The sequence below is a fragment of the Bufo bufo genome, chromosome 1 (genome assembly GCF_905171765.1).
Source record: "Bufo bufo chromosome 1, aBufBuf1.1, whole genome shotgun sequence".
Taxonomy (NCBI): domain Eukaryota; kingdom Metazoa; phylum Chordata; class Amphibia; order Anura; family Bufonidae; genus Bufo; species Bufo bufo.
In genome coordinates, this window is record NC_053389.1 from 269260665 (window position 1) to 269275617 (window position 14953).

The window sequence follows — 14953 nt, forward strand, 5'->3', positions numbered from 1 at the left end:
GACATCTGAGCCACCACAATGTTTCCTGGTAACAGGAAAGCAACTAAAGTCTAAACTCCATTTTGGATGTGAATGGAGTTTAAGGCACAATTCAAGTAAAATCTATAGACCTTTTATTCCAAATTGTACTGTACAATAATTTTCGGTGGATTTTTCCTTTATGTCCATTATGATGAGAAATGATGGTCTGAAGGTAAACACTATGGTGAGAAATTTTGAAGTCTTGTCTTTTGTACCCTGATCATCTGATAAAACCAGGCCTGTATACTTTCAACAAAAAATAAATAAAAATATCAGAGACATCTATAGAGATGCTGTCCTAGGAAACAAGTAAGGCTACTTTCACACTAGCATTAAAGTTTTCCGGTATTGAGATCAGTCATGGGGCTCAATACCGGAAAAAAACGCTTCAGGTTTTGTCCCCTTCATAGTCAATGGGGACAAAACTGAACTGAACAGAATGCTCCAAAATGCATTCTGTTCCCTTTAGTTGCGTTCCCAGACTGGAGAGCAAACCGCAACATGTTGTAGTTTGCTTTCCGTCCTGGGGATGCGGAGCAAAACGGATCCGTCATGACCCCAATGCAAGTCAATGGGGATGGATCAGTTTTCTCTGGCACAATCTGCCACAATAGAAAACTGATCCGTCCCCCATTGACTTTCAATGGAGTTAATGACGGATCCGTTTTGACAACGTTAAAAATATGTTACAGATAATACAACCGGATGCAGATGGTTGTTTTATCAGTAACGGAAGCGTTTTTTGCTGGACCCTGGATCCAGCAAAAACGCTAGTGTGAAAGTAGCCTAATGAAACTGATCACATTCAGTCACCTAACGAGGGCCACCAAACCACTGGTCTCAGGGACTTGACTGGACATCAAGCAGTACTCAACCGGTTAATATTTTGAGAGCCCATAATATTACCATAATAGAGTCCTTGTCAGCAGATATTCTCTTGGAAGGCAGTCCTCCTTTCCAGTGGGCACATTTCCCAGTAGAAGACATATCTCCCAGTCCATATTTGTTTTATGAAACCACAAAAACCAGAAGTGGAAAAAACATAACTTGTTGACAGTAAATTAGCCGATTTAAAATGGCAACTTGTTCTTTACTTGAGATATCCAATCAGAGGATATCATAAGGCTTAAGTACCAACGACAGAACCAAGAAACAGATCCTTCCTCCACTGGAAGGCAGCCCGCATGGAAAACGGGAGCACCGGTACAGGAACTAAAAGATATTGTAGGTCACTGCAACCGAACCTATACTTGCTTTTACTTCACTCAAAGGGGACCTCTCAGAACAGAAAAAGGGCTCTAAAATTGTGTGATAGAGCAGTGTTGTCATGGAGACAAGCCAGGAAGCATGGATATGTTATTTTTGATGATTTGAATACACAAAAGTTTAGAGAAACTCTGCACTGGACAGAACGCAGAAAGGGACAGTTATCAGAATCACCCAGTACTCTAGCATTAGGCTTTGGGCCTGCAACTTTGGGTGATCACCACTTAGACCAGAAATAAGATTCTAAAAACAGTTTTTTTAATTTAAAAGTAAAGTTTTCCTATTTTTGTCTTTTAAATCCTTCTCATGTTCTTAAAAGGGTTGACTGGCTGCAGTAGACATGTGTCACCCATGTGACTGCTGCGGCGGTCATGTGACCTGTGTCAAACAGAATGTTGACCTGGGTAGACTCAGGATCAGCAGTGCCGGAGGGGGAAGAGATGGAATTGGATCCCAGGGTTGGGGACCAGATAAGTATGCTCACCACTGTGGGGCCGGCCATGTTGGGGGGGGGTCCTTAACCCCTTAAGGACACAGCCTTTTTACACCTTAGGACCAGGCCATTTTTTGAAAATCTGACCAGAGTCCCTTTAAGTGCTGATAACTTTAAAACGCTTTGACTTATCCAGGCCGTTCTGAGATTGTTTTTTCGTCACATATTGTACTTCATGACACTGGTAAAATGAAGTCAAAAAAATTATTTTTTTTGCACCAAAAAATACCTAATTTAACAAAAAATTTGGAAAAATTTGCAAATTTCAAAGTTTCAGTTTCTCTACTTCTGTAATACATAGTAATACCCCAAAAAATTGTGATGACTTTACATTCCCCATATGTCTACTTCTTGTTAGAATTGATTTGGGAATGATATTTTATTTTTTGGGGATGTTATAAGGCTTAGAAGTTTAGAAGCAAATCTTGAAATTTTTCAGAAATTTACAAAAACTCAATTTTTAGGGACCAGTTCAGGTCTCAAGTCACTTTGCGAGGCTTACATTATAGAAACCACCCAAAAATGACCCCATCTAAGAAACTACACCTCTCAAGGTATTCAAAACTGATTTTGCATACGTTGTTAACCCTTTAGGTGTTGCACAAGAGTTATTGGCAAATGGGGAGGAAATTTGAGAATTTCATTTTTTTGTCTAATTTTTCATTTTAACCCATTTTTTCCACTAACAAATCTAGGGTTAACAGCCAAACAAGACTGTATCTTTATTGCCCTGACTCTGCCGTTTACAGAAACACCCAATATGTGGCCGTAAACTACTGTACGGGCACACAGCAGGGCGTAGAGTGAAAGGTGCGCCGTATGGTTTTTGGAGGGCTGATTTTTATGGACTGGTTTATTTACACCATGTCCCATTTGAAGCCCCCTGATGCACCCCTAGAGGAGAAACTCCCTAAAAGTGACCCCATCTAAGAAACTACACCCCTCAAGCTATTCAAAACTGATTTTACATACATCGTTAACCCTTTAGGTGTTGCACAGGAGTTATTGGCAAATGGCGATGAAATTTGAGAATTTCATTTTTTTGCCTAATTTTCCATTTTAACCCATTTTTTCCACTAACAAAGCAAGGGTTAACAGCCAAACAAGACTATCTTTATTGCCCTGACTCTGCTGTTTACAGAAACACCCCATATGTGGCCGTAAACTACTGTACGGGCACACAGCGGGGCGTAGAGTGAAAGGTGCGCCGTTTGGTTTTTGGAGGGCTGATTTTGCTGGACTGTTTTTTTGGCACCATGTCCCATTTGAAGCCCCCCTGGAGTAGAAACTCCATAAAAGTGACCCCATCTAAGAAACTACACCCCTCAAGGTATTCAAAACTGATTTTACAAACTTTGTTAACCCTTTAGGTGTTGCACAAGATTTAATGGAAAATAGAGATACAATTTCAAAATTTCACTTTTTTGGCAGATTTTCCATTTTAATATTTTTTTTCCAGTTACAAAGCAAGGGTTAACAGCCAAACAAAACTCAATATTTATGGCCCTGATTCTGTAGTTTACAGAAACACCCCATATGTGGTCGTAAACTGCTGTACGGGCACACGGCAGGGCGCAGAAGGAAAGGAACGCCATACGGTTTTTGGAAGGCAGATTTTGCTGGACAGTTTTTTTTTTACACCATGTCCCATTTGAAGCCCCCCTGATGCACCCCTAGAGTAGAAACTCCAAAAAAGTGACCCCATTTTAGAAACTACGGGATAGGGTGGCAGTTTTGTTGGTACTAGTTTAGGGTACATATGATTTTTGGTTGCTCTATATTACACTTTTTGTGCGGCAAGGTAACAAGAAATAGATTTTTTGGCACGTTTTTATTTTTTGTTATTGACAACATTCATCTGACAGGTTAGATCATGTGGTAATTTTATAGAGCAGGTTGTCACGGACGCGGCGATACCTAATATGTATACTATTTTTTTTATTTATGTAAGTTTTACACAATGATTTCATTTTTAAAACAAAAAAAAAATGTTTTAGTGTCTCCATAGTCTAAGAGCCATAGTTTTTTCAGTTTTTGGGCGATTATCTTAAGTAGGGTCTCATTTTTTGCGGGATGAAATGACGGTTTGATTGGCATCTATTTTGGGGTGCATATGACTTTTTGATTGCTTGCTATTACACTTTTTGTGACGTAAGATGACAAAAAATGGCTTTTTTTACACCGTTTTTATTTTAATTTTTTTACGGTGGTCATCTGAGGGGTTAGATCATGTGATATTTTTATAGAGCCGGTCGATACGGACGCGGCGATACCTAATATGTATACCTTTTTTTTTATTTATGTAAGTTTTACACAATGATTTCATTTTTGAAACAAAAAAAATCATGTTTTAGTGTTTCCATAGTCTAAGAGCCATAGTTTTTTCAGTTTTTGGGCGATTATCTTGGGTAGGGTATGATTTTTGCGGGATGAGATGACGGTTTGATTGGTACTATTTTGGCGTACATGCGACTTTTTTGATCACTTTTATTACCTTTTTTGGGAAGTAAGGTGGGCAAAATTTCAATTTCATCCTAGTTTTTTATTTTTATTTTTATGGCGTTCACCGTTCGGGTAAAGTAACATAACCGTTTTATAGATCAGGTCGTTACGGACGCGGCGATACCAAACATGTGTAGGGAATTTTATTTTTTTCATTTTTAATCAGTGATAAATGTGTTTTTTGATTTTTACTTTTTTTTCCACTTTTTTTAACTTTTTTTTTGACCCAGACCCACTTGGTTCTTGAAGATCCAGTGGGTCTGATGTCTGTATAATACAGTACAATATATATTGTTCTGTACTGTATTTTACTTACACTGAACAGATCTATGCTTTTAGCACAGATCTGTTCAGCACCATGGACAGCAGGACGCCTGAGAGGCGTCCTGTTGCCATGGGAACCTTCCCCGTCTGCTCAGAACTTCGCAGACGGGGAAGGGTAAGGAGCTGATCTCTCGGGGGGCTGTCTGGGGGCTCTCTCCCTCTCCCATCGGGGGGCTGCAAAGGCACAGCAGCCCCCCGATGGGAGAGGGAGGGAGCTCCCTGCGCTGTTAACCTTTTCCATACAGCGGTCCGTACGGACCGCTGTATGGAAAGGGTTAACGGCTGACATCGCATCGCAGATGTCAGCCGTTTATACCAGAGTGCCAGCAATGTGCTGGCACCCTGGTATCCCCACTAGAAACCAACGATTATACAAGGGGAGGCGGGCGGGGGATCGCGATCCCGCCTGCCGCACCGCCCGCAACCCTCCCCCTGCACCTCCCAACGGGCTAAAATCACTCGGGGGGTGCAGGAGGAGGGATACAGATCTATTTTAGGAATACTAAAGTTTCTGATCCCCGCGGTCAGGGACCGCAGGGATCAGAAACTGCAGAAATCGCAGCAAACCGCAGGTCTGAATAGACCTGCGGTTTGCCGCGATCGCCGACATGGGGGGGGTCACGGGACCCCCCCGCGCATTTAGCCTAGGTGCCTGCTCGATGATTTGAGCAGGCACCGGGTTCCGATCACTGCCGGCCAGGCGGCAGTGATCGGAACAACACATGACGTACCGGTACGTCATGTGTCCTTAAGTACCAGGACATCATGACGTACCGGTACGTCATGTGTCCTTAAGAGGTTAAAGAAATCACACCAAAAGTAAGCAACCCTTTTAAGTTGTTTCCATATGGCCTAGTTTATGATATAGAGGCCAACATCCTGAAAAGCACTGAAAAAGCTCACTTTTGGGCCTTCGTGGTCCACAAATTGTGGATCTGCAAAACACAGATACTGGTAGTGTGTTCCACATTTTGCGGATCACCACGTCCTGCCGTTAAAAATGTCTATTCTTGTTCTATTTTTTATTTTTTTTGCAGGTCAGCATCAGATTAAAAACAAAAAGAAAAAAAAAAAAAAAAAAAAACGGTTCAGATGCAGACCGAAAATACAGTCATTTAAATACCCCCTTCCTCCATGATGGTACTGCAGGAGAAGCAAATACATACTGCTAATGTCTGTTGCAGATCAGTGGGAGCCCTGGCAGCAGCAACTCCTTGTTATTGGCTTATTTTCAGGAAGGGACCCTTCTATAGGACCGTTATAAGCCCGATACATACAGGTAGTATGTATAGGCAATACATACTGCATTGCTCAAGGACTGCAGTGACATTAAGCATTCCTTCAGTATTCTTCTAAGAATGAGTACCAGGACCACTACTAGTCACAAGGTCTTAATTTCTTGGTGCTTTTTAAACAATGTCAAACCTTTGGGCAGCATGGTTTGACATTGGTGGTTAACACTCGTTGCCTTGCAGCGCTGGGATCCTGGGTTCAAATCTGACCAATGACAACATCTGCATGGAGTCGGTATGTTCTCCCTGTGTTTGTGTGGGTTTCCTCTGGGCACTCTGGTTCCTCCCACACGCCAAAGACATACTGATAGGGAACTTGAGCTCCACTAGGGACAGAGTGATGCAGAATATGTCAGCGCTGTATGAGCGAGTAAAATAATAAATGATAATAACGAAAGGGAATATACCTTATTGGGAATGAGATTCCATTATTCTAGGGACAGTGAGCATCTCACTGATCAGTCTGGTGCCCCTAGTCCCGCCTTAGAAATGCCCCAAATTCTTATAGCGATAACCTTGAGTACCAGCCGTCAAGTATCATTCTTTAGTTCAGAAATATCACTAAACAGATCCTGTAGAAGCAGAAAAAAACAAACAAAAAAAAACAAAACACCTGTCTTGGCAATCCCTTCACGGTAATACAACTTAAAGAGGACCTTTCACCGATTCTTACCCTATGAACTAAGTATACAGATAGGTAGAGCGGCACCCGGGGATCTCTCTGCACTTACTATTATCCCCGGGCGCCGCTCCGTTCTCCTGCTATGCCCTCCGGTATCTCCGTTCCCTAAGTTATGGTAGGCGGAGTCTGCCCTAGCGCTGGCCAATCGCACTGCAGAGCTCACAGCCTGAAAGAAAATAACCTCCCAGGCTGTGAGCTCTGCGCTGCGATTGGCCAGTGCTAGGGCAGACTCCGCCTACCATAACTTAGGGACTGGTATCTCCGCCTACTATAACTTAGTGAGCGGAAATACCGGAGGGCATAGCGGGAGAACGGAGCGGCGCCCGGGGATAATAGTAAGTGCAGTGAGATCCCCGGGCGCCGCTCTACCTATCTGTATAGTTAGTTCATAGGGTAAGAATCGGTGAAAGGTCCTCTTTAAATGATCCAATATTGGCATTGGTGATAAAAGGAACAGATTTTTTTTAAAATAAATATATATAACTACTTTCAACTCTATAAACCCCATCTTCCATTGTGCTAGGTGGCCTTAAAAGGGCCAGTAAAGAAAAATTTAAAACACTAAAAACTAAGCATCAGACTGTGCAAGTGAAAGCCATCTTAAAACATAAATGGTCTCCATGAGCCAGGTGACAAGGCTTAGATAAGAGGTACTTTCAACTGGGTAATCATTCTACAAATGAGTAAAAGGGGTTGTGCAGGATTGGAAAAACTGCACCGCGCCTCCTATCCATGGGACATGTCTGGTAATATAGGTCAGCTCCATTTAAGTGAAATGGGTTGATCTGCAATACCACACACAACCTATGGAGAACTGTGGTGCTGCAATTGGAAAAAGCAGCCATGTTTTTTTCTAATGCTATGCATTCGGTCGAGGGAGCCGCCGTGAAGACTCAGATCAGCAGAGTCTGGCACAAAAATTAGAGTGAAACTGGAAACTTAGCGGAGTTACAACATGGGCATGTAGGTTTGTCTCACAGATCCACACAAAAGCTTTGTTTCTGGGCGATATAGTAAGTGTTTTTTATGTTCACCTTTCAGCATGATAAAGAGTAGGTTCACATGGCGGCATTTTCTTTTCATCAAAAGTCTGCATCAAATCCACACCCCATTGGTTGTACTTCTTGATACAGTTTCCACATCTAAACCATCATTGGTTGTCCATGGATAAGCCTATAAAGTGGTCAGCCTCAGATACATGCCGTGGCTACCTCAGCAGATTCTTCCACTCGGGGTATGTGCACACAGCAGATTTTCCAAGCTGGATGACTTTTTAGTTACATTACTTATTTTGTACTGACCCAAGTTGCACCTTGTGTTAAGCTTCAGAGCTGCATTCAGAACTCTGCAAATTGTTGCAGAAATCAACTCAGCTGAGCTCCAATATTGCAGTGGGACAGCAGATTACTATACATTGTCAGGCATAAGAATGACACTTTCCAGAGAAAGTGCTGTGTAGACATTCAGCAGACAAGGAATGCTGGGAGATTTCAGCTCTGAAGCCTGCAGAATTGTGAATACAGCTCAGCAGTAAAATAGACTGTAATTTTCAGGATCAGCACAAGATACGTAATGTATGTACAATGTGAGTCAGCTTTTTATGTAGAAATCTCTATGTAAATCGGTGTTCAAAGGTGGACGTGTGCTGTGAGTTCTTGGCAGAAATACATCTAAGCACCCACACATCTATATAGGTGTTCAGGTATAGTAACTTCATCTTCTAGACGGAGGTATAGGAAGCTTGGATTCTAAATTCTGTTTTTGTAGGCCTACAACCACTACACCCTCCATTTCTGCACTTACACAAGTTACAACCCAGCTTTTCCAGGCATCTGAACGGGACACTTTGCCTAATTATGTACTGCTATGAGCCTATGGGATTTTCCACCGAATTAGCGATCATGCACAAGACCGTATATATTTTGCGGTCCACAAAAAATACGGATGGCGTCCATGTGCATTCCATATTTTGTGGAACGGAAGGCCCCTAATAGAACAGTACTACCTTGTCTGTAACGCGGACAATAATAGAACAGGTTCTATTTTTTTGTGGAACGGAAATACGGACACGGAATGCACATGGAGTAACTTCAGTTTTTTTTGCGGACCCTTTGAAATGAATGGTTCTGCATGCGGTCTGCAAAAAAAGCGTCACGTAAACAGAAAGAAAATACATTCGTGTGCATGAGCTCTTAGGACTCATGCACACAGCTGTGTCCGTACTGCGGTCCGCAAAGCACAGATAAGCAAAACAGACACCTTCCATGTGCAATCTGCATTAATCTCAATCCAATTAATAGAAATGGTTGTTCTTGTCCTTAAGACAAGAATAGGACAAGTTCTATAATTTGCAGAACGGACATACGGATGCAGAGTACAGCACACGGATGAAATCCGTGCAGTCTATTTTTTTTTCCTGTGGACCTGTAGAAATAAATGGGTCCGTGTGCAATCCGCAAAAAATACGGATCAGACACAGATACAAAATACGGCCATAAAAAGACCGTTTGCCATTCACGAGTTTGAGAAGGTTAGGCGACAACCACTAACAGTTAATACTGGTTGTCACCGGGGTTTCCCAGGAACAAATATAACTGACATTTTTGGAAAATTTCTGCAGCAGAGGATTTTTAACGTTTTTAAATTTTAGAGCAATTAAAGATAGAAATGAATTCTGAAATGAAGGGTAATTTTGTAAAAACACGCTCTCACTGGTCTGTTAATATGACATTTTAAAAGGCCACTGTGGTACACAGTCCTCACCACTACTTACAGACATGAAAATGTGGTCTGTGTTTCTGTGAACCTGGACTGTCAGACTTCATAATCTAGACTTTGCCTGTAACCAAAGTTTAACATACTCCATGCACTTTACACACAGTGTGACTTCATGTATCGCTGTGACTTGCGTTACCATAAAAAGTAATACATGACTATGCCCTAACTAGAACTATAGAATTCTTGCACATTTCATCTAGAAAAATCACTTATCAGGTGCTGATCCTCAGCTATGGCCCAACGATCGGGACAATCACGGAGGAAATTTTCCTATCAATGCCAATGTCAAAGGTTAGTGGGCAGCAGATCTTACTCTGAAAACAAAGATGTGTTGCCCACAATATATATAGGAATGCAACTCAATGACTGGGATCAAGCAATTTGTTCCCGATCATTGCCCAGTCCAAAGGCTCTTCTACTGCAGAGCTGAAATTTCCTAGCATTCCCCTACACAGAGCTCACTCTGGTTATCTTTACGCTGAGCACTTTACAATACCTGTCCTCTTTCTAGAGTTGTATCCAGGGTCGTAACTATAGGGGAAGCAGCTGCTTTGGGGCCCTGACGCAGAAGGAACCCATCCAGGAGGAGGAGGACTAAAAGATTTTGTCAGGGCCCCCTCAACAGTATTACACAGTGAAATTACTGTATATACATGACAGTATAGACAGTGTATAAAACGGATTGAACAGCTGCCGGGCCTGGTCTGAGAGATCGATCTTTACTAGCCACAGGAATGGGGGCGGCATGAAAGGAAGGGGTTGTGAAAAAATTACTGAGGGAGGGCCCCCCCCCCTTCAAAAATTTGCTGTGGGGCCCAGTCATTTCTAGCTACGCCACTGGTTGTATCTATCAACAAACTTACATTGCTTCCAATCACAACCAGCAGAATTGTGAATGCAGCTCTGGAGTTTAACACAGACAGAAACATAGGATCAGTATATGTAATTTTGAAGACAACAATGCTATATTTAGAAAACCTGACCCCCATCAGGGCACTCCTAGAACGAAATGTGTCTAAATGACATGCGCTGTACTCCATTACTGCAAGCTTTTCTGACATCATAGGCAATTACCATTACATGAGTTTTAAAGGGAATCTGTCACCAGCAACCTCCATTTAAAACTGTTTGCATAGCTGTGGTTCACGCAATTAAAACGCTATTTTTCTTTGGTTAATCCGAGGCTCCGTTCCCAAGTTATGATACTTTTTCTTGGTATGCAAATTAGGCCTTTGGTGCAACCAGGGAGTCACCAGCCCTCTAGGTGCACCCAACCTCCACTCCTTACTGTGACCAGCCCCTCCCCCACTGCTTTACCTCCTACTGGCCCTGTCAATCAGGGCAGAGAGGGAAGGGCTGGCCACAGAAAGGAGCAGAGTTTGGGTGCAACAGGAGCAATGGTGATGCCCTCATTGCACCAAATGCCTAATTTGCATATTGCGAAAAATCATAAAACTCGGGTATAAAGCCTCAGACCAACAACAGTCTGTGCAAACAGCTGGATAGGAATGTCACTGGTGCAGGTTCCCTTTAAGTGCTTTAAATTGTTGGAAACCCTCATTACCCATACTACTATCCTGATTCAGAGTGGTCCAGTTGAACAATCAGAATATTAGTCAGGCTAATTTGCATATTAGTCACTAAAATTTACCAGAACTGCATTTCTCCTAGCCAGAGAAGGGATTTTTTCTTTTCTTTTTGAAACTATCAGGGTCAACTTAAAACGGAGACCTGAGCTCATACAAACAGCTGGCTGTATGCTGCATCAACCATGGAAGTACAGTTGCTTTATTTGGCACCAAAAGGGTTAAGTATGAGGAAATGCAAACCTCAGTATTATATGTGGATAAGAGCTCTAGGTGTGGTAGAGAAATATGCGCTCTCTCCGCCACACCTATCCATTCTCATAAAATTTCTGTAAGCTATTTATTTGCTGCAGTCAGATGCCTTTCATCATATTCTCCTGACATTAAGTCAATAGCTTGCCTCAAATCCACAAACAGGAAGGCAGCCATCTTTAGTTGTGGACCAAAACCAATATTTCCAAAACTGATCACCACAGGTCTGACTCCTGACACCAGCCACAGCCCGGAAGATGTGTTCCCCCGTAGCGGCTGCGAGAGACGCTGCTTCTAAGGCTGGGTTCAGACCTGAGCGTCTTTGATATGCGCGTTTAACGCGCGTTTTTGACGCGCGTTTTTTGCAATAGTAAACGCGCGTTTGACGCGCGTTTGTGTGATTGACTGCAATGTCCTATGGCCACAAACGCGCTGTAAAACGCCCCAAAGAAGCTCAAGTACTTGTTTGAGCGTAGGGCGTTTTACAGCGCGTTTTTCAGCGCTGTAAAACGCTCAAGTGAGAACCAGGGCCATAGGGAAGCATTGGTTTTCATGTGTTGAGCGTTTTACAGCGCGTTTGAACGCGCTGTAAAACACTCAAGTGTGAACCCAGCCTTAGGGGCTCTTCACAGACCACCACTGTCCACACGTTCTAATAAGGCATATGGACATCAGATGAGCCACACAGCGATTCCCCAACATATCCATATCGATTGCTTCCATAGCTCCCATACTCATGAATGGCACTCCTAGCTCTCCATTTAACCTCCCTTTAGAACGTGGCGACCACCTCACCTGGTAGAGGTTGGGAGACTGCACGTCTCAATACCGGGGGTCCTTTGGCTCACAAATGTAGTAAGACTGGTTTCACATATGCAGTTTTCATGGCAGTTTATTGAGCCAAAACCAGAAATAGATCCAACAGGAAGGAGAAGTCTTTCCTTTACATTTCCCACAACTTCAAATCCACTTCTGACTTTGGCATAGAAAACGGCAAAAATCTCCACGTTATTCTGGCCTTAAAGGGAACCTGTCACCAGGATATAGAGCTGAGGACATGGGTCGCTAGATGGCCACTAGCACATCCGCAATACCCAGTCCCCATAGCTCTGTGTGCTTTTGTTTAAAAAAACTATTTGATACATATGCAAATTAACCTGAGATGAGTCCTGTCCCTGAGATGCGTCAGGTTAATTTGCATATGTATCAAATCGTTTTTTTTACACAATAAAAGCACACAGAGCTATGGGGACTGGATATTGCGGATGTACTAGCGGCCATCTAGCAGCCCATGTCCTCAGCTCTATACACAAAATCCCAGTGACAGGTTCCCTTTAAGGATCTGTTCACACTGTGGATTTAGTCCCTGGACACAGACAGCACCAAATTTCCAGTGGTGGCAATGTGGTATCTGCCTCCTATTGTTTTCTTTGGGAGGCAGCAATGCACCAAGAAAGGACATGCCCCTTCTTGGCGCAAGGTGTGGACAGCCGCCAATTGAAGCCGCGACAGATGTCAGTTTGCAGCTTAGCTTGCAGTATACACAGCAGATTTTGAGTCTCAAATTCTGCTGTGTGAACAGACCCAAAAGGCACAGTTTTTATCTGTCATTTTTGCCAACTTGCCGCCTCGAAATGTTAATCTAAGTCTATGGGAATTAGGAATCACAGCGTACACATGCATTTTTAGGGTTGTGCTCCGACTATGGCTTTTCCCCCTTCATGGATTGCAATTATTTGCAGGGGCAAAAACTCATGTTTTTAAGGTGTACTGCATTTTATGTAATTTTTACATTACATTTTTTCACAATGGTTTTTGTTAAAAAGATCTATAGAGAAAGTGACTACAAAGCAGGCTACATACTTTCCAGTTCAAAATAAAAAAAAAAACAAAAAAAAAAAACACACACACACACACACACACACACACACACACACACACACACACACACACACCCCTAAATGCATATAGTAAAAAACACACTTAAAGCCACAAAAATGACATTAAAAAAAATACTGGTACCTTAAAAATGAATGTAATGTGAAAAAAAAGCATGTGGTTTTGGAGAAAACACCAAACCATTATATGTGAAAGGAGCCTAAAGTGGTTTTCAAAAATCTCCACTTGCAGCCATTTATTTATAGAACAGTCATCGTTTATTCCCAGGGATTAAAAAATCTGTCCTGGTCATGTGACGGACACACAGGTGTCTGGTTCGTTAAAAGACACAGCTCTGATCACATGACCAGGGCAGATTTTTATCTACAGGAAGTAAACAATGAAGGTTTAGGCTTCATGCACAAACGTATTTTCTTTCTGTGTCAGTTCAGTTTTTTTTTTTTTGCGGACCGTATACGGAACCATTCATTTCAATGGGTCCGTGTGCATTCCGTTTTCATATGTCCGTTCCGCAAAAGAGTAGAACATGTCCTATTATTGTCCGCATTACGGACAAGGATAGTACTGTTCTATTAGGGGCCGGCTGTCCCGTTCCGCAAAATACGGAATGCACACGGACATCATCCGTATTCTTTGCAGATCCAATTTTTGTGGACCGCAAAATACATTACGGTCGTGTGCATAAGGCCTTATACTGTAGGACAGCAAGCAGAGATCTTTAAAAATAAAGAATAAACTGATACAGAAAGTATATTGGAAAATTGTACAACTTTTCATTAAACAAAGGAATACTTGAATACTTCTTTTAAAGGGTTGTTCTAGAACTAAAAAAAAAATTTACATTTTTTTTTTTTAAAAGTGACATCTGTCCATGGACTTCTACCACTTCTCAGGTCTTCTACTGCATCCTGTTGAATACGGATTAGCTGCAATTCCAAACACAACCTATGGACAGAAGTGGAGCCGTTTCTGGGAAAAGCAAACCTTTTTTTCTCATCCTGGACAACCCAAATTTATAGAAAAATTACCAAGCAAAAACGTACAAGTTTCCCTGTGCTTACCTGTGGCACAGAGTGCAATAAATGTCTGTGCATGCTTCCGGACCATAAGCAGTTTATCTTTAGGTAATGGCAGCTTTCTTAATATATGTTCAATAAAGTCATGTGGTGTGACGGCAGCAAGGTTCCACTTCAATTTTCCTAGCACCACCAGTTCCCACTCCTGGAATCCAAAAAAAAATAATCCTAATTTATTTACGTTCCAATTTTCTGTGAGAACATTAAGATGTTACTGAGGTACCAATTTCTTGCTTTATTAGACTGGCCTCCAGCAACTGACCGCTACACGTGATGCCTTTTTTCGCCTTTATGTGCACCCATGTGAGCAAACTGTTGTAGGCAGCATTTTTCTTATGTTCATCAGTTTACTGACTTGTCTACTAAAAAAAATAGAGAGGCCTAAGCATTAGGCCCGACCCATCAGTTGCCCTTTGTAACGTCATGTCTACGATACAGCAACATCTTGCGCATCTCATAACTGCAACGGCCCTATTCCTTCAGCGCAGCTCTGCACGTAAACTTATCAGCGGCACCAGTTTGATAAAGGCCCAAACGTTACACCGTATTTATACAGCCACATTTCCAAATAAAATCTCACAAGTTTTCATCTAAATTCCGGGAGTTTCTCCTTTATATACGTCCAGGGTGGGAACCCGACTCCCAGGGAGAGTAAGCAGAGTGATACAAGGTTTACTTGTATGATACAGCAACATCATATACTAACTCTAAGCAATGCAGTGCAAAACACAGTGTGAGGACCACTGGATATGGACCATTGTAGAGTGCCTGGTTCTTTCACA

The 14953-nt window shown here is 42.2% G+C and overlaps 1 protein-coding gene across 2 annotated transcripts in view; it reads right to left on the reverse strand.

Annotated features, from left to right (window-relative positions):
- CCND2 (cyclin D2) overlaps positions 1-14953 on the reverse strand; it is a 60070-nt gene that overhangs the window by 37901 nt on the left and 7216 nt on the right. For both annotated transcript variants that reach the window (XM_040439320.1, XM_040439329.1), the window contains exon 3: positions 14157-14316. In XM_040439320.1, the coding sequence (XP_040295254.1) occupies positions 14157-14316 (160 nt within the window). The remainder of the gene's footprint in view (positions 1-14156; positions 14317-14953) is intronic.